This window comes from Cavia porcellus, unplaced genomic scaffold (genome assembly GCF_034190915.1).
Source record: "Cavia porcellus strain 051 isolate PalLab524CR breed Dunkin Hartley unplaced genomic scaffold, mCavPor4.1 scaffold_1, whole genome shotgun sequence".
NCBI classification, from domain to species: Eukaryota; Metazoa; Chordata; class Mammalia; order Rodentia; family Caviidae; genus Cavia; species Cavia porcellus.
This window is the reverse complement of record NW_026947484.1, coordinates 194,383,080-194,406,810: the sequence shown is the minus strand read 5'-3', so window position 1 is coordinate 194,406,810 and position 23,731 is coordinate 194,383,080. Positions and strand designations below refer to the sequence as shown.

Sequence of the window (23,731 nt, the reverse complement as noted above, 5' to 3'; positions counted from 1 at the left end):
GAAAAAGAAGAAAACAAATATGAGAAATATGCATTTATTTTAATTATTGCATATTTACCTCTTGAACTCAACAATTTTATGGTGGGAAGTGAGGATTTCTTTTTTCCTTGCCAGAGGTCAGAAAAGGTCTTCTTTAGGCCCCTCCTCATGCCGTCCTATTTGTCCCCAGTGTCTTCAATGAATTGAGAGGTGACACTGTACACTGAGTTTCTCTTTGCCCTAATTTTTGTTTTGTTTTGTTTGAGACAGGATCTTGCTGTGAAGTTCGGGCTGGCCCTGAACTCACTATGTACCCAGATTGGCCACAAACTCATGCCCCTCCTGCCTCAGCCTCCCAAGTGCTGGGCTTACAGGCATGCCTCACCATGCCCAGCTTCTTTATCCTAAATATAAGAAAGTGTTTTCCTTGTGTGAGTAACTGGCTTTCTCTAAGCACCCTCTGTTTCTGATGAATAACAAGACATGCTTCTCTGCTTGAACTTCGTCAGAAGTGTTTGTGCCAAATTGGCTAAGAAGCCCTTGGAACACACAAAACAACAACGAAGAAAAGAGACTGAAAGTGACTCAAGTTAGTAAGCGTAAAGCACCTAGTACAGTGCCCAGCACAGATGAAGGGCTGAATGCGTGGTATTTATTCCCTTAGTAGACATTTTCTGAGCCCCTCCCAGAGCCAGACTCTGCGCTAGTCCCTGGGGTCTGGCAGTGGGACCCAGAGGGACCCAGTCACTGCCCTGCCCACCTAGAGCATCAGCCCAGCGGGAGAGACAGCCCTGGGTACACGGTTATCACGGGTGCTAAGTGTCAGGAACTAGGAAGCCATAGCAGGCAGATAATCCAGTGACAGTGAGTCCAAGGGGACACTGGGAAGACTGAAAAGGAAAGTAATACTTAACATAATAAATAGGAATCTTGAGGCCAGCCTGGGCAGAGGCACCGCCAGGTGTCAAAGGTCCAGGCCGAGAAACTCCAGGGCAGGATGGGTCTAACTCACTGCCTGTGCTGACATCATGTGCAGAATCCTCTCAGTACTTGGCACCAAGTGCATGGCCTCGAGGCCCAGCCAAGCTCTGGTGGGAATGCAGCACCCCAGCCAGGACAGAGAGCGCAGGCAGGGAGCACAGCTCACAGGGCGAGGCAGACGGAGAGGCCAGAGGCTGGGAGGGCAGGTGACAGGGAGGGCTGTGCCCTGGATAGGGACCTGTGTGAGGAGCTGGAGACAAGAAGGAGGGGTGGGGCAGTGAACGGACATGGAGGCCAGAGACATGAAGGCATGAAGGGTCACCCCGAGGCCTTAGGTGAGGGGAGGGAACAGGCAGCAAGAGCTGGAGAGGACGCTGGGAAATGGCAACGACAACTGTCAAAGGCAAAGGTGGCAGTGGCAGCCCAGACCCCAGGGTGACAGAGACGGGTGAGGACAGTCTGGTGGGATGGGAATGGAACTGGAAAGGGGTGAGGAGGAGGCAGTTGACGAGTGACAGGGTCGGTTCAGATGGCAACAACCCTGGGTGTGTCAGTGCCAGAAGGTAAGGGTGGCGGGAACTGTGGCCTGTGACAGCGTAGGTGCCAAAGGGGCAAGCGTTGTGATGCAGGGATGACAGTCAGGCTGACACATGAAAGAAAGGGTGGTTGGTGAGTGAGGGACAGCAAGGTGACTGTAGGAGACAGGAAATGCGGTGATGATGTCAGCACAGGCGGTGAGTTAGACCCATCCTGCCCTCACCCCTGAGCCGTTTCAACATTAGAACTGTTTTCCAGGCCGCGGTCCCGTGACTCAGTACCACCCATCAGTCATGTCCCCTGATAGGATCTCTAGGGACAGCCAGGGGGACTGGCCAGGTGCCATCTGGGCTATGCCCAGACTAGCCCCATCAGGGAATCTAAGCATGGAATTTTAGTGTCCTCTCTCCTCCTCCCTCCTGAGTCCTCATCCACCCCAACCCAGTGTCCTCCAAGGCTCCCCACCTTGCTCTTCTTGGAGAATTCAGCTTCTGTGACAACTTTTCTAACCCGCTATACCAAACTCCTTCCACAGCTGACCCTTAGCTGTCCCTTAGAAGGGGGGTAGGAGAGATAGGCGGGTTCTGAAAGAGTCCATTCAGCTGGGCAAGTGACACACATCTGTAATCCCAGCTATTAGGAAGCTGAGGCAGGAGACTGCAAGCTCAAGGCCAGCCTTGGCAGCATAGCAAGATCTTATCTTAAAATAAAAAGGGCCAAGGGTACAGCTTAGTCCAAAGGCCTTGTATTCAATTCCCAGCCCCACAAAATAAAACAAAACAAAACAAATCAGAAACAAATGAAAAACCCTTCCTTTCTTCCCACAAATATTAAGTCCCTCTGCAACATACTGCCTTTTTACAACCAGACCTGCTTTTCTGTCTCCATCGGAGGATGCAGACTTGTAAACAGTAATCACCACTAGGAGAAAGTGACATTTATTTGCAACAGACGGGGCAAATTGCTTTTGAACCCTGAAGGCCGTGAGTCTCCTTAAAGAAGATCTCAAGGCCTGTGGGTGCCAGTGATGCGTGTTGCAGCATGCATAATGTGCTCCTTTTGCTTTTTTAACAGACTGAAAAGAAAAAGAAAAAAGCACCATGGCTGGGTGGCCACGCTGTTTAGGTCTAGGCCAAGGTGGTAGCAGAAACGCGGCCTCAATATTTCCCCCTTGGACACTAACAGTTAGGATGGATCGACTTAGCACAGAGTTCTTACCTTCTTTTGAAGGTTTCCCTGCCCCTTCCAATTCTGGGCCCAGCTACTGTCTGTCAGTAACCTTAGGTGCCGTATTTTGGACATATTTTCCTAACCCTCTCATTTCAATCTTATAATTGTTTTTTTATTTTTTATTTTTTATTTTTTTAGACAGGATCTCTGTAGTTCAGGCTGGCCTTGAGTTCACTGTGTAGCCCAGGCTAGTCTCGAAATCACAGTAATCTTCCTGCCTCAGCCCCCTAAATGTTGGGATTACAGGTATTGGCTTTTGACATTCTAATTCTTACACTTGGCATCCCAGGTCCACTTGGCCAAGTTTCTTTCTGGTTTCCTGAACAACCTTCAGGAACTCTCTGTCCCTTTGTTCACACTGAACCCTTTATTTCAATGGCCCCCATCCTCCTTCTCCTGAATCTAAGGGTGTTAGGACCCCAGAAAAAAATTGGATAATGTCAGGGCTGGGGAGGTAGTTAAGCCTCTCTATCATCTCATGCAGCACCCTAGGTGGTCCTGATATGCAACTGAGGCAAAGAACAGTGGGTGGAATTTGCTCCAAGTCTCTGAATGGGCTGGAGCGCCTGACACCCAGTGTCCTCACCACATAGCATTCTTCTGGTCTCTGTTCCACATAAAGCCTGGCCTCCAGTTGTTCCCTTCCTGCCCCACTAGCTTGATGACAGCCAGGCTCACTGAGCTGCTACTCAAGAGCGCTAAGAGGTTTGGGTCCCCAGCATCTGCCTCACCTGGAAAATGCCTGCTCTGGCCTCCTGCACCTCTCCAATGTGGTCAGGCGTTCCAAGCTCCAGCAACACCAAACTGCTTTCAGCTTTTCCAGGACACCCTGCCTCCAGACCTTTGCACAAGCTCTTACCTCTATCAGAGAACCCCTCAACCCAAGGTTTTCCTCATCCTTCAGGTACTAATATAGAAGTACAGGGCCAGCATAGTGAGTTCAAAGCCAGCCTGAACTACCCAGCAAGAACCTATCTCAAACACCCAAACAAACAAACATAAGAGAATCTAGCCTTCTGATGAGGCTGACAGCATGGAAGGAGGGGAGAAGAGACAGAAAGGGCATGGATGCTGGGTCAAACCATATCCCCACTTTTCATCTAAACTTTTTGGTTATGTGGGTATGTTATGGTCTGTGTCAGTATGTCCCTCCAAAGCCTCACGCAGCCATAGAGTCTCTTCGGAGGTGACTGAGGCTGGAATGTGTGACTGATTCACAGGGCAATGTTGGGATAAAGGGTTCTGGGAGGCCATGGATAAAACTCAGTGGCACAGTGCCTGCCTGGCAAGTGTAGGGTCCTGAGTTAGATTCCTGGTACAAAAGGAAAAAAAAAGAGTCTGGGATTAGGGGTGAGCGACTGTCTGTCTCTCTCCATTGTTGTTTTCGCTGCTTTGTGGGTGCTGTGAATTGTTCTCTGTACATACACCCTGGCCTGGAGTCAGCCAATTATGCTGAAACTTCTACAGATAGTGAGCTAAATAAACCCTTCTTCCCTTACCTTTGTGTGTCTGGCATTGTGTCCCAGTAATAACAGACCTGTATGTTTGCCCTCAGGAACCTGGGAGACACTGATTCCTGGGGATGTTCACACCTCTGATCTTATACTGGCCCAGTCTAAGCTCCAGACAGGTGTGCAGGGTACCTTCAGGAAGCCCCAGGGTGTAGTGGTAAGCGTGCACATCAGACAAGTCATCATGTCCATTCACACAGACTGCAAAATAAGGAACAAGTGACCGAGGCCCTATACAGGGCTAAGTTAGGTTTCCTGGCCACCAGAAGATCCACCTCTCAAAGAAGTGGAGCTTCGCCAAGTTTAACACAGATGAATTTTGAAAGCAAGGTGGCTGAGGAGCGCCTCACCCTGATGGTGGTCCCCTGGACAAGTGGCGGCCTTACACTCTCGAAGGCTCCAACTCTGCCGTTTCCTCCTTCAGATCAAGTTCATCAAGAAATCTTATCTAAAAAATAAAAAAATTTTTAAAAGAAGAAATCTTATCTATACCTGTGCTTGCTTTGGCAGCAGACACTGAAAATCTTATCTCTGTCTAAAGACACACACATCATACACACACACATATATTTTTCATTACATGAATCGGTAATACCATTGATAACATCATTGCACAAACCAGAGCAGTGTCCTTTTACTCAGATGCCAGTGCTTCCTAGTGGATATTCCACGTCTCTCATTCATTATCATATTCCTGATGCCTAGCATTAAAAAGGGGCTCATGTTACAGGTGTAGCTTGGCAGCAGAGTACCTGCCCAACATGTACAAGGCCCTGGGATTGATCCCCAGCACCAAAAATAAATAAGAAATAAAGAAAAGAAAAGAAAAGAAAAGAAAAGAAAAGAAAAGAAAAGAAAATGAAACAAGCTGCTCAAACTGGGAGTGCAGAGGTGAAAAAAACCAGCAAAATTTCTTCCCTCATGAGATTCACATTCCAGTGGGAAAAACAAAGTAAAATGTGTAGTGTCTTAGGAAAAACTAGAAACATATGAAATGTGCATCAGCTGCTAAATGGGTAAACACAATATAGTGTGTCTCTCCTACAGAATACTCTTCAGCAAAAACAAGAAGCAAACTGCTGGCACATGGATAAACCCAAAAAACATTACTCTAATTGAAAGAAGTTAGACACAAGGGCCATGCTGTGTATCACAACATCTATAGGAAACGTTCAGAAAAGGTAATTACAGAGATGGAGTCACTTAATGGTTGCTGGCAGCCAAGGGTGGGAACAGGATTGACTGTGGATGAGCATAAGGGTCCTACAGAAGTAATGAAAATGCTCTAAAATTGATGTATGGTGACTACAACTTGGTAAAGATATTAAGATCAGTGAATTGCATATTTGAAAAGAAGTGCTCAGTAGTGTCTGATGAACACTGTAGTCAGGGGTTGTGAGGAGAACAATTAGAATCAGGACATGGAATTTGTAATATTATTTTATGATGGTCACCCAGAGTTAACACAAACTACAAGAAATCTGTCCATAACACCAAAGACATAGAATATTCAGCCAAGGGCCTGAATCCCACAGCAATGTCCCACATGAGTCTGGATAAAGACCCAGAGCTCATGACAATGCCTCCCATGAGTCCAACTGGAAGTCTAGAGCCCAAAAGGACTCACGCCAGTCTCTTTTACAGATCTGTGCGGGAAGGCCCAAAGGTCAGGGATGGAAGCCAGAAAGCCCATGCCAGCGGGGTGAAGTAGCTGTGCTGGTAGGTGGAAGATTCTATGCTGGAGCCAAGAAGTCATGCTCAAAATAAAGACCAGGGCTGTCCTGAAAAGCACCACAGCCAGCCGTACGACATGGAGGCCCCGAGCTCCTCCGACGATAAGCACAGTTGGGTACATGCCAGGAAGCCAGCATGACGAATTCATCCTGGAGATTAAGTTTCCCCTCTAGAGTCAGGAAGCAATGCTCGACGTGAGGACCAGAGCTTCTGCAGGAGAACCAACAGCTTAAAAAGCAACACTTAGTGAAACCCACAAAGCCTCAATGCCTCAACTCCTTTCTTCTCTTTCTCCACATCTCTATTTATGCTGGCAACTTTCCTCAGCACCATGGTGATTTAATTCTGCTGGTGTTAAGTTGACCACTAGTTTTTAATCTATAACAATGAACTAATACCTAAATAAATTAAACCCAAGGCCTCTTGCAGAAAGGGCGAGAGCACAGTGTTTTGGGGGTTTTATTGTTTGTTTTGTTTTGTTTTTGGTCCTGGGAATTGAACTCAGGACCCTGTGCATGCTGGACAAGTGCTTATGCCACTGAGCTATGGCCCCAGCCCCCACAGTTTTTCCCAAGAGACCCTACCAGAAGCATTTCTTCTGCATGTCCATGGGCTTCCTGATACTTCAGAGGATGCTGCTTTCTCTCTCCTGGCCGAGATCCAAATCCCTGGACAGCCTAACACAGTTACCTTCTGTTCTGCCCTACCAGCCAACCTCCAGAGGCTTCTCTCTGCATTGGATGTCCCTGGCCTTACAGAGCCCTCAGACCAGGACCCAGGACTAGACTGGTCTTCACCTGGCCCAGTAGCTTTGTGCATGATAGTTGTGTCTGAGACTCAGCCTGCTGCTCTACAGACTGACAGAATGTAAAAAAAAGGTGAATTCAGAGGGGGAAATAGCCCAGCTGTCTTGTTGCCTAGGATTCTAAATTTTTGTTTGACAGACATACCTCTAAAGCAGGAGGCTCACTGAATCCTGTTATTGTCTCATCCTGCTACTATTTGTTGACAGTTGCTGTGTGCCCTGCCCAGGCACCAGGACTCTGATCACATTCTTCAAATGTTCCTGACCTCTTGCTTTGAAAATCTGAATTGTAGCCCACCATGGTGGAACAGACCTGTAATCCCAGCTGAGGCAGGAAGATTGCAAATTCAAGCCCAGTCTGAGCTATTTAGTAAAGACTCTATCTGAAAATAAAAACTAAAAAAGTCTGGGAATTATAGTTCAGTGAAAAGGCCCTGGGTTCAATCCCTAGTACCACCAAAAATATAAATAAAAATTTAAAATCTGGCCAGGGATTTAGCTCAGTGGTGTAAGTGCCTACTTGGCAAGCACAAGGCCATGAGTCTGATCCCCAGTACCAAAAAGAAAAAAAAAGAAAAAGAAAAATCTGGGTTGTACTGTAGAAATCTGTGCGGAGATTCCTCAAAAAACTAGGACTACAGATTCCATTTAATCCTCTTTTCCTCTTCTTGGCATCTTCTCAAAAAAAATTAAAAGCATCACACCAAGCAATATATGTGAACCCATGTTTATAACAGAACAGTCTGTAATAACTAAAATTTGGAACCAATCCAAATGCCCATTAACTGGGCTGGTGATTAGCTCAGTAGCATAAGCACCTGCCTAGCAAGTACAAGGTTGTGAGTTTGATGCGCTGTGCCAAATAAATAAATAAATTAGAAAGACTCATGATGTAGCTCCATGCTGGAATATACTCAAGACCATGGGTTAGATCTTGCAATCTCTCAAAGGATTAAAAAAAGTGCCCATTGAGGGCTGGGGATTTAGCTCAGCAGCATAAGTGCCTGCCTTGCAAGCATGCAGTCCCAAATTCAACCCCTGGTACCAATAAAAAAAAAGTGCCCATGAACCAATGAATGGATAAGATGTGCTTTTTCCATACAGTGGAGTACTACTCTGCCATAAAGAAGGACAAACGTGGACATCTGTAGCTAAATGGATGGACCTTGAGACCACACTCAAGTGAATAAACCAGATACATGTGTAAATATTGCATTGTCTCACTGGTATGAGAAACTGAAAGTGTAAATATGGCCCAAAATGCATAATAGAAATGATGAAATAGGAAGCAATTGTTCAAAAGGAAAGAAGAAAAAAAAAAGGAAAGGCGAACTAGGGAGAGGGAGGGGAAAGGGAAAAAGCCAAAGGAAAACAATGAGAAAAGGACAAAATGAAAATGAAGCTTTGTAGACCAGGAGGGAAAGAGGGGTTGAAGGAACAAGAGGGAAATGGGGAAGAAAGAATCAAGACATGTCGCGTACAGGTGAAAATTCCGTATGATGCATGCGGTCCCTGTGTTTGCTCATACACATTTGGGTAGCTTCTGACCTCCTGCAATAGGAGTGGGGGCAAGTGTGCATGCCAGCGTGCGTGCCTGTGCGCAAGCGTGCTTGACAAGAAGATCGTGTGTGACTGTGAGGACGCGGAGACTGGGTTTGGCGGCCTGCGAGTATGCGTGAATGTACCCAACTGTGTCAGCATCTGTCTGAGCACATGGATGAGTACCCTGTAACAGTAGTGTGAGTGTGCATGTATGAGTGGGGGGGGTGAGTGTGGAGAGATTAGCATGTGAATGTGTTTGTGTGAACGTGTGCACACACAGTCCTTCATCAGTCCCCACAGATACCCCCTCACATGCATGTGGCACATATGTACCTCAGAGGGTCAAATGGGGCTCGGGCCATAAAGGGGTAGTCCAATAAAGGGACAACTTTGACCACAGGCTGGGGTCACTGTTCTCTCCCCACCCTTGACGTGGAACTAGGGGTTACCTCTTCCACAAAGAACCCCCAGACCTGCCACCTTCTTCCCTCTTCAGGCCTAGCCTTCCTCTTCCTACCCAGTTTCTAGCCCAGCCTAGGCAGCAACCTTAGCACAGAGGTGAGGAATGAGGGGTGGCAGCGGACATTCCAGGTGCCTCCTCAAGTATGGGGGCATCTCCGTGGAGACCAGCAGTGGACCATGTCCAGATGCTTATCAGAGCTACCAGAGTGCTCACTCCCCTCCCCCAGCCTCTCCTAGGCAGTCCTCCCTTACTGTGAGGAGAGGCCTGACAGGAGTCCGTCCCCCTCTCAGCTTGCACAGGCGGAGGCCAAGGATGAGGCTGCAACTCAGTAACGTAGCACTTGCCTGGCATCTCAGAGGTCCTGCGTGAAATTCCCAGCACCACAAAAAGACAAAAAAAGTCATGTGGAGACCAGAGAATGCTGGGAGAGCACCAAAATGGTTTTCTTGAAGCAAGAAGAGAGCCAAGCCACCCACCACCACCCCCCCTCTGACCACCTCTCCCAAACCACGTGGAGGAACAGGGAACAGTGCAGACCTCCACGCTGCTGAGACTCGTGGGGTGTTGGTGAGAGCTGGGAAAGGTCCCCAGAGTCATAGTAACCCACACACCCCCTTTTTGTTGGTCATTTTAATTTTTAACAAACGTTATCAGTGCATGTTTGCTGGACATAATGATTATTTTCACATAGAGGAGTTGGTGCACATATGCAGCATATCTTGGTTCTTTTCACCTCCCCTTCCTCTCTGTTCATTTTTAACCCAGGCCTTATGCCTGCTTGAGCCACTGCTCTAGCGCTGAGCCCCAGCCTCAGTCTTGTTTTGTTCTTTTGTTTATTGAGACAGGGTCTCGCTAAACGCCCAGGGGCTGTTAGATGTATGCCAGCACTCAAAAGGCCGGGGCAAGAGGATCACTTTGCGTTTGATACCAGCCTGGGCTTCATAGTGAGGTCAAGACCAGCCTGAACTCCATGGTGATACCATGTCTAAATAAGTAAATAAGTAAGACTAAATGAACAAATTGTCCAGGCTGAGCTCAAACTTGTGATCTTGCCTCAGTCTCCCGAGGGCTGGGCTTCCAGATGTGCACTGTCTCACCCCGTCTTCAGTCCTTTTTATGTTATTTTGAGACACGGCCTCTGAGTTGGCCAGACTGGCACTGAATTTGCAATCTTCCAGCCTCAGCCTTCCAAGCACAGCACCACACTTGGCTCTGTCTCACTCTTGAGGACTAAAGTGGGAGGCAGAGAGACCTTGGGGCACTTCTGACAGGAAGTGGTGAAACAAGTGCAGAAACACAGCCTAGGCTGGGCACGGTGGCACCCTGGTAACCCCAAGCACCTGAGATGCTGTCCTACTTACTTTTCTTATTCCTGAGACAAAGCATCCAACATCCAAAGTTAAAGGGCGAAAGGTTTATTTATCTCACAGTTTGCAGAGCTTTTAGTTCATAGATGGCTGGCTCAGATGCAGGGTGGCACGGCAGAGGGGCATCGTGAAGGAGAAAGAGTTTATGGTGGTCAGATGCAGCAAAGCAGCCGCACAGTGAGAAAGTAAAAAAATGTCCTTCTGTCCTTTGTGTTGTACCGTACTATGCACACTTAGGGGGCGTAGCCTCACATCTAGGTGAACAGTCACATCCCCCATACTCAGAACTATCCAAACCAGTCGGTAGGCTAATGACCACACACCCTTAACCCCTTGATCACACACTCTGAGCCACCCACCTCTGAAAAGGCCCTTTCTATGCATGAGACTCTGGGGAGACATTTTTTAAAATTTTATTTCGAATGTATTAAAAATACAATAGCCCAAGACAGAAAAAAGCCAATCGAGACAATGCAGTGAAATTGGTACAGAACTTCACGGTGGGATACTGGGATGGTAGTAATAAGTACTAGTATATCTTGTTATCTTCACAATAGTTGTCCAGTAGTTAGGTATAACAAAATCAAACCAATAACAAAACATTATAAAACCAATTGAAAGAGAATATTGAATAGAGCAAAACCATCAAAACAAAGCATAACTGTGAAAATAACCTTTGCCTTCCAACAGAACATAGAAGGAAATCCCCCATATTTGCCATATTGTGTATGGACATCCTCCCCAGAGGTGCTCAGACCTCTGTCCCCAGTTGATGGGGGGGAGAGATGTTTGATTCTCAGCCCGAGCATCAGTAGGCTCATGGGAACAGCTGACTAGCTCTCCCAGCCCACACCAGGGGCCGCTTACCGAGAGGGTGGGCAAATTGCCTTCATGTGCAGCTGCCTAAGTCCCAACTCTTTTTTTTTTTTTTTTTTTTTTTTTTTTTTGAGACTGGATCTCCCTATGTAGTTCAGGCTGGTTTTGAACTTACTATGTAGCCCAGGCTGACTTCGAACTCACAATGATCCTCCCAAATGCTGGGCTTACAGGTATATATACCGACATGCCTAGCCGGGGAGGGGGACAATTAGACACAAGTCATAACAGGCTGAAGCAGGAGGATCACAAGTTTGAAGAGAGCCTAGGCAAAGTGATAGGTCCCTATCTCAAAAAAAGAAAAGAAAGAAGTAGTGAAGGAAAGAAGAAAGAAAGGAATGGAGGAAGGAAGGGAAAGGGAAAGGAAAAAGATTTGGGAAGCTGAGGCAAGAGGACTGCTGTGAGTTCAATGCCAGTCTGCATTGTAGTGAAACTTTGGTTCAAAATAATGAAAGGGAGAGAGAGGTAGAGACAGAGAGAGGGGAAGGGAGAGAGAAAGAGGAAGGAAGGAAGGTAAGAAAGAAGGGGGAGAGAGAGAGAGTATGTGTGTGTGTGTGAGTGTGTGTGTGTGTGTGTGTGTGTGTGTATGCGTGTGTAAGATTTTGCTTGTGGGGCTGGGGATTTAGCTCAGCGGCATAAGCGCCTGCCTTGCAAACGTGTGGTCGTGAGTTCAATCCCAAGTACCAATAAAAAAAAAAAAAAAAAAAGATTTTGCTTGTGCCCTCCACCTGGCACAAACTCCCTCCTTGACCCTACTAACACACTGCCAGCTAAGCTTATTGCTCATTACCACTACCACTCTCAGCCTCTGCCGATTCCCTGAGCCCAAAAAGTAAAGGGAAACTCAGCGGTTCCTTTCTCAGGAGCCTGGAGAAGAGCCAGGTGGGACAGGGGCTCTGGTGTCACCTTTTTGGACTCCAGTCTTCTTGGGAAATCCTGATCCTGCTTACACTGGGGAGACTAAGGCTAGACCCCCGGGTCAGCCAAGAGCCTCGGCAGTTCCAAACTTTGGCTCTGGAGGAGACAGCCTTGGGGAATCAAGTGTGGGACTTCCCAGCTCAGCTGCACACCTTTGCCCTCACAGTTCACAGGGACTTCATGAGAAGGCGTCATCACCATCACCTCTACTCCTCCATCCAGCACTGTTCACATTCACCTTATATAACCTGATGAGGAGGTATTATTACCACCCCATTTTACAGGGGAAGAAGCCAGAAGGCAGGGAGATAAAGTCAGCCAAGGATCTGGCAAGAACCCGTAGAATTCAGTTGGGCATGGTGGCACACTCCCAGCACTCAGGAGGCTGAGGCAGGAGGATTACCATGAGTCCCAGCCTAGCCTGGGCTACATAAATGAGTTCAAGGCCAACCTGCACTACATGGCAAGATCCTGTCTTTTAAAAAGAAGAACCAGTACTATCCTGTGACACTTCCCTGAGGTCTGAGAGCATGTAGCCATTACCTCTTCAGCCAGAAGAGGCCAGAGAGAGCAGCCTTCCAGAGTGCTGGAGAAGCCAAAGCCCTGGCCAGTCGTGGAGCCCAAACCTTTCGCTCCCCACCCTTCCTGCCCTCGGGATTTCTCGCTATGCCATCTTCTTACCAAAGCCAACTGGAAGCCACAGGACAGGTGATATGGTCTCCTGGGCACAGATCAGGGCAGGGATTGGACTCGGATAAAAGAGACTTCCACTTGCCCTGCGGTAAACCTAGGTGAGGTCCCAGGGCTGCCATAGGCTGGTTTGCAACCCAGGAGATCTGGATCCAGAGATGTCACGAAGTGTTAGTGGTGTGGCAGATACAAGGTGGAGGATGAGAGGACTGGGTCCTGAGGCAGGCTCTGCTACACTGATCTGTGCCACCTTGGTGAGACTCTGGGCCTCAGTTTCTCTTTGTACAAAGCAGAGATGATCTTTATTGGTCCCTCCACAGCCAAACTGCCCAGGCCACACAGAGCCCCTTCGTTCCTCCTCACCTACCCCATTACGTTAGATAAACCTGCTGCCAAAGGCAAGGAGCCCCCTCCTGAGTCCCTGTGGAGGGCACTGCCACATCTTCTGCCCATGGGACTCTGGAGTTCTGAAAAGTCCCCATCAGTCTCCCTGGAAATCCCAGTATTCACACTAGCAGGCAACAGCTTGGAGCCCCCACCTCAAAGAACACAGCCTCCCTCCTTGCAGTGAGGAGGTGCAGGGCCCTACTTAGGCTGGCACCCTCATAAATCCATCCTTGTGGGATCCAGGCTGTCTTTGGCCTCTGGGGTCTCTGCACTATATGGGGTAATCCCTTTTCTCTCTTTTCCACTGCACCCACCTCTACCTCACGGAGGTCTCCCCAAGCCTAGAGGTGCCTCACCCAGCTTTTCAGCAAAACAAAATCCAGACAAAAGGTCTAGCAAAAAGATAAGAGCTCATTACCAGAAATTAAGGAGGAGGCATCCCCTGGGGCCAGATGAGTGGGACTGGGCTGGCAGGAGAGTCACTCTGAAGTATAGGAAGAAACAGGCACCAACTGTGCCCCGAGTACTTGGAGATGGGCTCAGGGTTAGTACTGAGGTGTGCAGGGCACACTGGATGCTCACTCAGAGGTGCACAAAAAGTCGGTGGTGGAAGGTGGACAGAAACATAGTAGGTCCAAGGCTGAGATTCAGAGACATAGCCAGGGATGACAGAAGGCGGGCACAATGCATGAGTGTAAGTGTGCTAAAAATGCACACTTACACTTACGCATACAGCCATTCCTACACAGGCAGGTAGATGAAGAAACAGAAAAAGTGCTTCGAGTTTCAGGAAAACTGATTTCAGTCAGAGTAAGTCACAACTTAGAAAAGCACACACATGGAGACTGGAAATGGCCTGAGGAGGAGACTGGCACAGAAAGGGCGGAGTCCGGGTGCTTGGTGAGCCATAGTGTGTGGAGCCTCCCATGGGGTGATTCTCAGGTCTCCCCTGAAAAATGGATTACATGGGATGAAAATGATGCTTTGTTGTTGTTGCTGCAGATGAAGATTTGTTTTCTTTCTTTCTTCCTTCTTTTTTTTTTTGAGTGGGGACAGCACTGGGGATTGAACACTGCCATGTGCATGCTTGGTAAACACCCTAACACTGAGCCATAACTCTAGCTCATTCTACTTTACTTTACTTTACTTTTCTATTCTATTCTATTTTAGGGTCATGCTAAATTGCTCAGGCTGTTACTGAACTTGTGATTCTCCTGCCTCCACTGCATGCTTATACCACAGGCTTATGCCTCTGTGCCCAGTTGGAGGTGAAGTCTTTCTTCTAGAAACTGCTGCCCTCCCTAGAGAGGTGTGATGGCAGGGAGCTTTCCTTCTGCACCTGTGGGGTCCCGCAGCTACTGCTGGACTCTCGTCCTTCTCGTGCTCATTGCTCCTGGCCAGGCTCACCGGTGCTTCCTCGAGTCATCTGACCCCTACATACTCCTTTGGCTGTGTGTGCTGAGTCAAGGCACAGCAAGAAAACTCAGAAAACGCAGAACCATGGAGGGATCTGAGGCGGAAGAGGATGTTGAGTTCAATGACCTTTAGAAAACAGCTTTCAGTTAGGCATGGTGGCACATGCCTGTAATCCCAGCACTCAAGAGAAGGTCATTCACGAGTTGGAGGCCAGCCTTGGCTACATATGAGCTCAAGGCCAGCCTGAACTACACAGGGAGACCCTGTCTCAAAACACAAATAAACCAAGAAAACAAAAACCCAGCTTTCAGCACTCTTCTCCCATATTCCCACCCTGGAATTCCCCTACTCTACCTCTACAGCCAAGATGACATTACTTACCAGATGCTGGGTCACTGTGCTAAATTCTTTGCACTAATGATCTTCCATGACTTCCTCCTCTCCTTCATCCCAGAGTCACAGATGAGAAAACTGAAGTTAAGGAAAATAACTTAAATACTCCAGGGTTACATAACAAGAGAGAAACTAAGATGGGTGTCAAATTCCTATCCCTAGCCCTCAGCCATGGCTGACTAGGCAGGGTCAGCAGCAAGTTTTGACAGGGGGGCCAGCCATGGCGGTGCATGTTTGTAATTCCAGCACTCAGGAGGCTGAGGCAGGAGAATCATCGTGAGTTTGCAGCCAGGCTGGACTACACAGTAAGTTCCAGCCTGAGTGACATAGCCAGACCCTATGAAACAAAACAGGCAGTGTGAAAGTCCTGGGTTCAATTCCCAGTATTAAAGTTTTGAGTGATAAAGGTAGGATACCAAAGGTGAGGCTTCTGTAACTGACATGGAACTGCAGCCACATTCCCTTCCCAAGATTCAGCCTTCTTCCCCTCAAGGCCGGTGTCGAGGACATGTCTTCCCGCTCAGATCCCTCTAGCCTCTGAGACGTTCCCTTGGGGAGTGGGGTACAAGGAAGGCACAGAGACCTGAGGTGGAGCTGCCCTCTCCCCCTCCTTCCTCGCTGTGAGACCCACATCTGCCATCCCCCCTCTCTGGCCAGGATCTCCCCATCTTCAGGAAAAGCAGTCTCTTCAAGGCCTTTGGGATGTTCTGGCTCCATGGGGTTAACTCTGCTGGGGAGCTCAGGGAAGTTTAAGTAGGAACCAGTGAAAGGAGACAGAAATATGGAGAGTATCTGGGGTTCAGTTTGCCAAGACCCTTATATCCCTAGGTTCCCAATCAGTCAGTATCACCTCTGCCCAGACGCTTCCAACTAAACACACACGTGGAGAGGAGCAGGGAAAAGCAGCCTTGGGCAGGTGGTGGTAGAGGATGGCAAAAGAGTGGAGAAGAGCAGGGATAACTTACTTCTTGGAAGAGGAGGCATTAAAGCAGATCCAGAAGATTTTCAGGAGCAAAGATGTGAGTTGGAGTTTCCCAGTTTAGGCCCCAAGGACAAAAGTGAAGGAGGCTGAGCTGAGGTGGACGGGCATGTGATAGAGTGGCAGAGGCAGGGGCCAGGCCCTGGAGGGGTGGACAGCAGATGGAGGGCGGATAAGAACCACAGGGTTCTCCTCTTCCAACAGGGGTTCAGAAAGAGTCCTTGAGAGCAGCATGGTCTAGAGGCAGAAAGGTAGCGGGAAGGAACATAGCCAAGGTCCAGTGGTGGTAAGGGACACTGACCAGCTTGTAGCAGGCAACATGGCTTCCTAGTCTGATTTGTGTCCAGCAATGGGAAACTCATTCTCTTGGGTCTTCCCTTGGGCAGGTGTGGCTGGAAGGAGGTTCCTCCTTACACGGGGCTCTGGCCCAGTGGTGAGGTCTGGGTACGGGCAATGGGAAGATGCTGTTCACTGCCCTGGGGTGCCCAGGATGGACACTGGGGACTGCAGAGTGTAAGCTGAGAGGTTCTCTGACCTCTCTGTGTCCACCTGAGCAGGGCCTGAGTTTGACCCCTACAGCACCCTGACCAATTAGATACTCAGCTAGGCACCCTGGGAATTTGAGTCAGATACATTGAACCTTCCATTGACTCCAGGAAAACCACAAAACAAACAGAAAGAAATCTGCACAATTGGCAATTTTAGACATATATTTTATTATTTTTTTATAAAAGGCAAAAGAATACACTGTCGAATGAAGTATTAACAGGGAGAAGACCCTTTTATTAGAGTCTCCTAACTCCCACTCCTAAGACTGTAACATCTGATATATATTTTTAAAACAACATAAAAACAAACATGAAACTTATGACCTGGACTTCACCCCCTCCCCTGTGCCTATTTTATGACAGAAACATATTATAGGGCTCTAACTCAGGGATTCTAGAGCTCCAGACCTCAGCAGGGGCCCCTCCTCCCAAAAGCCTGGACAAGACAACTTAGGAAAAATGACGGGCACACATACTCAGAAACACACACACACACCTGGACCGTCCTCCATAGGGAGCCTCTAGATACACATACCTTGGCACTGCCCTCACTCACAGAGGGTCACAGTGCTCTCCCTTCCTTTTGGCTGTCTGTACCATTAGGATCCTTTAGGAAAACTTGGTTTCTTGCCCTGAATATCTTGGAAACCACACACGTGCGCCCATGTGCACACACACACACACACACACACACACACACTCTGCTACCCATTCTCTCCCCCTGTCCAATTGGGCAGGGTCCAGTGGGAATCCTGGAGGAGGTTGGCTAGCTGGGATCGACACGAGGGGTGACACAAAGGGGCTTCTAAGGAACAGTCCCTGCATGGTGGTTAATGCTCAAGGGAAGGGACACGAAAGACATGGCCACTGCCCACTCAGATCTGCTCCTTGTGCTTCACGTGGGCCAACTTCACGTTCTCCTGCTCGGTAGAGGGTGGGGGCTGCTCCAGGTGGCAGCCAATCATGAGTTGATACACAAAAACACCCGCAATGGAGCCCAGGAGCGGAGAGACAATGGGCACCCACCACCAGTGCCGGCCGGTCCTGGAGGACAAACGAGTGTGTTAGGAGGGTGGGGGCTAGGGCAGAGGAGAGCAGGCTGGGGTAAGCTGGGTGGGTGCTGCACTCACGTGAAGACTTCTGAGCCCCAGCCAGCGATGGCAGTGAAAAGGCGGGGGCCGAAGTCCCGAGCAGGGTTGACAGCATAGCCAGAGTTGAAGCCCATGGAGGTGCCGATGACAAGGACCACCAGGCCCACGGTGAAAGCCTCCAGGCCACGGGGAACAGGATTGTTGTAAGGATCGACGATGGCCAGCACACACACGATGAGGGAGGCTGTGCCTATGAACTGAGGGGTTGGGAGAACAGGTTGAGGGGCAGCTCTCTCACACTCTCACCCTGCCGTCTGTCCTCTGCAGCTCCTGGAATGTGGCTGCCTAAAGCAGTGGTGCAGAAATGTTTGCAGCAGAGGAACTGACAAGGAGCTGCATGTTTTATGAGGACCTGCCACCATGCTCCACTGCAGGGGTGCCCACAAATTGAGAAATCTTGTGGTTATCAAGGAGTCCTGGCTACTAGCCAGCCCACAAGCAACCAAAGGAACGTGGTCCCCCTCCCTGCATTCCCCTCACACGTCCCCAGTCCATACCTGATCGAAGAAGCCATTGATCATGTCCAAGTGTCCTGAGGGGTAGGTGGCAAAGATGCCAGCTGTGCCGTTGGGGCCTGAGACTACCAGCTGATTGTTGGCGAAGCCCCAGATCGCATCTGGTGGTAGATTAGACCCAGAGTGGGGGAAGGCAGGGGCCCGAACCTAGCCTCCCCGCTCAGATTGGTCCTCCCACCCTCTCAAGGTCATGAGTGAGCAGAATCACTGCTGCATTACTCAGGAGGCACAGCAGTAGAGTGGGTGGGGCGGGTGGAGGGCCTAAGACTCCCATTGCCCAACTCCATCTTCTCTCGTGCCCTCTGCCTTGGGCTTGTGACTGGGTGAGTGAGTCATGAGCCTGGGGCCTGGGCAGGCCCTGCTGTCTATCATCAAAAAGCCTGGTGCCAACGGATCCCAAGCAAAGGAAGGGGGAGTAGGAAGTAGAGGAAGGCAGAGTGGGAAGTCTTACCATAGTAAAGCCCAAAGATGATCCCAGCACCCAAGAAGGCTCCCAGGGTCTGAGCCAGGGTATAGACCAGCAGCTTGATCCAGGGTTCTCGGGCCAAGAAGCACATGGCAAAGGTTACAGCAGGGTTCAGGTGGGCTCCTGGGTAGACAGGAGATAAAATCTATTAGCTACAGCCAGCTACAGTGAAGATGCCAGGGCCCCCAGCGTATGTCTCCTTTCTGGTCTTGGCAATAAGAGGTGCACAGAAAGTCTCCTTGTACAAGATGGTGGCTGGACTATGTAACAGATTCAGTCTTGTTTGCTCTTTTTTTTTTTTTTAACTTTTAACTTTATCGGTACCAGGGATCGAACTCACGATCGCCTGCTTGAAAGGCAGGTGCTTATGCCACTGAGCTAAATCCCCAGCCCCTCAGATTCACTCTTGTGACTGTAAGGTACAAGTTGAGGATTCTAAGCGTCAAGTTTCTTCTCCGCCCTCCTCTCCCAAGGTGAAGTCAATGCTATGACTGCTGCTTTAATGTCACCACCCAGTGGAACACCTAGTGGGAATAGTGTGGGGATTTTAAGGACTTACCAGAGACCTGGCCAGCTATGAGGATGCCCAGGGTGACAGCAAAGCCAAAGGCCAGGTTGATGGTGAGGAAGCCACCATGTGTGCCTCGGCTGAGCACTACCTGGGCCACAGAGCCACAGCCAAACATCTGTGTCAGGAAACAGAACAAGGAAGAGAGGGTGAGGTCTCGGCAGCCGCATGCAGGAGGGAAGGAGTGCAGCCAGCAACCCCCCTTCCTGGAATCCAGTGCGAACCCCTCCTGCTGGGTCTACAAGAACCAGACACAGGAGACGGTGCCATCCCACCACTCTGTGCAGGCTCTCACGTGGGATCCCGTGACAGCGACTGGGAGCAGGGCTGTGGCTAGCAGCTTGGAAGGTCACTGAACTATGGTCATTGTTTTCTCTTGAATCCCAAAGTGGGTGTGGAAGGCCAGCTTTTACTCTCACACAGCCCCTTCCCCAGTCCTTCATGCCTGGTCCACAGAGGTAGAAGATCTCCTTCGTCCCTCAGCTGCCGGACAAAGAGCTTAGGAGGTGGTGGTGGCGGTGAGGAGGTGGGGGCCCATCTTGCAGGACTCAGGGCAGAGAAAGCGGAGATGACTCTGAACTTGCTGCCATGGATGGAGAAAACCTAGAGGGAACTAAGCTCCCTGATGTTCTGCAAGTATAGAACACATTACCTGTCTGCTCCCCTTGTTAAAATGTGAAAACACTAAATGGGGTGTGGTGGCACATGCCTATAAACCTAGCATTTGGGAGGCTGAGGCAGGAGGATCTTTATGAGTTTGAGACCAGTGTGGGCTACAAAGTGAACTCAAGGCCAGCCTGAACTGCATAGCAAGATCCTGTCTCAAAAAAAAAAAAAAAAAAAAACGAAAACAAAAAAAGTGAAAATATTTCTGTATTAGCTATCACAGGCTATTGCCCCGAGTCCCCAGCGAACTCCACAGTGGCTAAAATCCTAGTTCCAGGTCTCCCTTCTTATTTTCCTATAACTAAAGGTACCATGCTGACCCAGCAGCCAGTTTCTGGAACTGTGCTTAGACTCCTGTGTATTCTAATGGGTCAGTGCCCATTTAATGAGCTTTTAAACATTTTGATTATCACCTATCAGAAATACCAAGACACAGTGGGGAAGCCAGGGATGTTGATGCAGGGCAAAGGTGCACAGGCAGGTGAGAGCAAAGATCAAGATCATGAGTAGGGGGGAGAGCGGGGGCAGGGCAGGCACAAGGAGGTCTGGGGCACTCGGCCAGGCCAGGCCAGGCTGGGCCCTGGCCGCAGCTCTTTGCCTGCCTGAGGCCCAGACCTGGCTCCATCCCAAGAGGTGTTGGAGGGAGGAGCCGTCAGAGCCAGTTCTACCACCTTGGGGCTAATCTTTCCCTTCCTTTCCCCATCCCCTGCCCCCAAGTTCTTGGCCTGCCCCCCACCTTGCCTTACCAGGGACCTCAGAGAAAGGGGCCTCCCTCACAGCAAAGCCAACCCTAATCCTGCACTGCTGTTCTAGGGCCTGACCCATACAGATATGTAATCAAGCCCTCCTCCACCACCTGGGGATGCCCCAGCAAGGCCCCCACTGGTTGGGCAGCCCTGAGGTTCTGTTTTTCACAGACATCTGATGCTTCTCATCCACCCCAGCCTAACTAACACCTTCTTTTTGTGGTCTAGGAGAAGCCAAATGATTCTGGGACTCAGAAAGAGAACTGGTTGCTCCTTTTTGGGGGAGAGGACTTTTAAACCAATACTTAGGACGAGATAAAGGAGCCCCTCTATGAAAGTGGAAGACCCCTTCTTTTGTTCTGTCCCAAATAGGTGGTGGGCTTCACAGCAGGACAATAATAAAGGTATCCCTCAATTCTCTTCTTGGCTCTGGGGAGGGGGGGCATGGGGACAACTGATAACGGCCATTAGCCCTGTGAAGCCAGAGTATAAGCCCCACACACACACCGTCCCCAGCCCTAGTTACCTCTAGTTAAGGGTCCTAGTCCTCCAGGGGCTGCTGGTCTATATTATTTAAGACAGAGGCTGGGCTGGAACGAGCAACCCACCCACTGCAATGGAACAACCAAACAGAAGCAGCCCAGAGGAAGACAGGTGTCACCGAGTGGCAGACTGAACGCCAGAATAACTGGGACAGGAAATGCAAACTGTAACTGGTGCATCTGCCAGATCCCAGAAATACGCAGCCACCCAGGAACACTCCGAAGGTGAAACTGCTGAAGCCACGGGGTGACTGGAACTGAGCAGAAAGGCAGGCAGGAGAAGTATCTCACTCATTAGAAAGCCCATGATGGGAGTAACCAGGGGCCGCTGCTTCTGCACGGAAGCTGATAGCTTCTGTCTGGGTAACTGACAGGGCAGGGAGTAGGCTGCAGGAGGGGAGCCACTTTTAGAGACTCCACATCCCCTGTGCTGGGCTCCCGCTTCCCTGCACAGCTCGGGGAAGGACCTTTCTCTCTTCCCTTTCTGCTTTTTGTGATGCATGTAGCCTACGCACTCTGCCCACATCTGTAGCAAAGCAGCCCTCACTTCACTGCAACTTTTGGACTTTTTGAGGCTTAATTATTCATTAGGGGGCAGACACCCAGAACCCAAATAACCTAATAGGGGTCCATCTACTTCTGCCCCCTCCACTGCCTCCCAGGGCTGGGACTCGGAAGCAGGTGGCATTTGGGAGGTAAGAGGATAGGACCAGTGGTCCCTGATTGTTGGAGGCTTGGTGGGGGACACTGTTTGCGGGCTGTGGGCTGGGTCACCCACCCATAAGGGAGCAGAGCTGTCCCTGGGGAATAAGAGCTATCATTCTGACATGAGCCAAGGAGTCAGAGCTGGGGCTAGAACTGTGGGTGAAGAGGGCTTCAGGGATCACTGCAGCCCCCCGGGTTAAGTCTGGGGAGGGAGCTGGGAGCAAACCAGGGCTATCTCCAAATAAGTCTTTCCCAGCGTTAGGCACAAGGGCCCTGGAGGCAGAAGAGCTGTCTGGCCCCCCAACTCACCACGAGGATGAGGGTCCCCAAACACTCTGCCATCGCCTGTCGAAACAGCCGGTAGCGGATGTGGAGCATCTCCCCGCAGCGGGACACCAGCTCCTTTTGTCGACCCATGGCTCAGGTGTCGGGCTCTGGTGGGTGAGCGAGGCTGAGCGGTGCAGGAAGCAGTGGCCAGGAGCTCCTTGGCGCCCTGCCCCTTATAGGCCCTCACAGGCCGGCTCCGCCCGCAGCCCGGGCCACGCCCGCGGGCTCTGGAGGTGGAGGGGCGGCCACCACCCACCGCCTAGCCTGGGGCGCTGCAGGGATGCTGGAGAGGGGAGCTGGTGCGGAAAGCCCGGATGGGTGTGGGGAGCTTGGAGGGTGGGCTGGAGCTCTGGAGCTTCAGAGGAGGGATGTCACTGGAGTGAGAGACTGAGGGGGTTCGAGAGCTGGTTGTGGCCAGGTGACATAGCATGTGGGGACCGCAGCTGAGAACAGAGCTAGCAAGGCAGAGTATATGTAAGCTGGGCCAGCTGGCCTACATTTGTAATCTCAGCACTGAAAAGCCTGAGGCAGAAGGATCGTCAGGGGTTCCAGGCCACCCTAAACTACACAGCAAGACCCTGTCCAAAAAATAATAATAGTAATAAATAAATAAAATCAAAGCAATGAATAAAATAAAGAGACCTAGAGTGGGTCCACTCATGATGAACCCTCCACCCTCCACAGTGTATCCACGTGGGAGACGGAAACCTGTGGCAGAAAAGAAAGGAACCGACCCAACGCTATAGGATGACTGAACCAGCAAAGGTCCTGAGGGCCGAGGGAGGAGGCTGGCGGCCCCTGAGAAGAGACCCTCCTAGTGCAGGCCCAGGTTTGGGCACCCTGAACACAGGGCCTCCATCTAGAGTTTACAAGCCTTCTCACAACACATTTGAGAACACATGTGTCCCTCCTGCCTGGTCATGCTTGCTGGACACGCTCATGGCTGTGCACAGGCCCGCTGATCAGGGCTGGGTTAACTTCCCACATACATGTCCGCATGCACGGTTCCCATAGCTGTAGGGGCTGAGTGGCAGTTGCCCTGACGTGCCACATGCTACAGCTACCACAGGGAGGTGCCCACTGTTTTCAACCCTCTCTTTACCTGCTCTGGATGATCGCCTGACCTAGGAAGACTCTGAGCCTCTAAAAAAAATTAAATTGATCAAACTGTATGGGTATCATGATACCCTACCTGAGGGAGATTTGGGACAACTTTGCTCTATGTGCTATTTATTTGTTTATTTTTAGGGTTGGTGTTCAACTAAGGGCCTCGCATGTACTCTACCACTGAGCTATGTTCCCATCCCTAAATTGTATGTAACTATCAGGAAATTTGGCTCAAGGGGCAGCTTGGTGGTAGAATACTTGCTGGACATAATACTCAGTCTCAAAAGTTTTTTAAAAGAGCTAAGTTTGGATGTGGTGATGCATACCCATAATCCCAGCACTTGGGAGGACAATCACTATGAGTTCAGGGCCAGCCTGGGCTACATAGTGAATTCAAAGACAGGCTGAACTATGTAGCAAGACCCTGTCTCAAAAAGGATTTCTTTTTTTTTTTTTTCAGGAAACTGAGGCTTTTTTTTTTTTTCCAGACAAGGTAAGAGCAATTCACTTTTGAATTCTTCCTACTCATCCAGAAAAACCATCTGTCATCTTTCTTCCTCCTTCCTCATCTTCAAATAAATG

The 23,731-nt window shown here is 49.8% G+C and overlaps 1 protein-coding gene across 1 annotated transcript; it reads right to left on the bottom strand.

The window, feature by feature from the left end:
• Positions 1-16,500: 16,500 nt before the first annotated feature.
• On the bottom strand, positions 16,501-22,191 carry Aqp3 (aquaporin 3 (Gill blood group)). Its single transcript, XM_003470832.3, has 6 exons — positions 22,025-22,191; positions 19,048-19,174; positions 18,474-18,611; positions 18,005-18,123; positions 17,487-17,704; positions 16,501-17,400 (listed from the first exon to the last, which is right to left on the bottom strand). Exons 1-6 carry the CDS (start codon positions 22,130-22,132, stop codon positions 17,232-17,234), a joined length of 879 nt encoding a protein of 292 aa, XP_003470880.1. The 5' UTR covers positions 22,133-22,191; the 3' UTR covers positions 16,501-17,231.
• Positions 22,192-23,731: the final 1,540 nt, after the last annotated feature.

Excerpts from the sequence above, each read along its gene's own strand:
- Aqp3 (XM_003470832.3), bottom strand. The coding sequence starts at position 22,132 with ATGGGTCGACAAAAGGAGCTGGTGTCCCGCTGCGGGGAGATGCTCCAC. Across the intron at positions 18,612-19,047 it reads CATAGCTGGCCAGGTCTCTG|GAGCCCACCTGAACCCTGCT; the intron begins GTAAGTCCTTAA and ends CTGTCTACCCAG. Across the intron at positions 18,124-18,473 it reads CATCTTTGGGCTTTACTATG|ATGCGATCTGGGGCTTCGCC; the intron begins GTAAGACTTCCC and ends ATCTACCACCAG.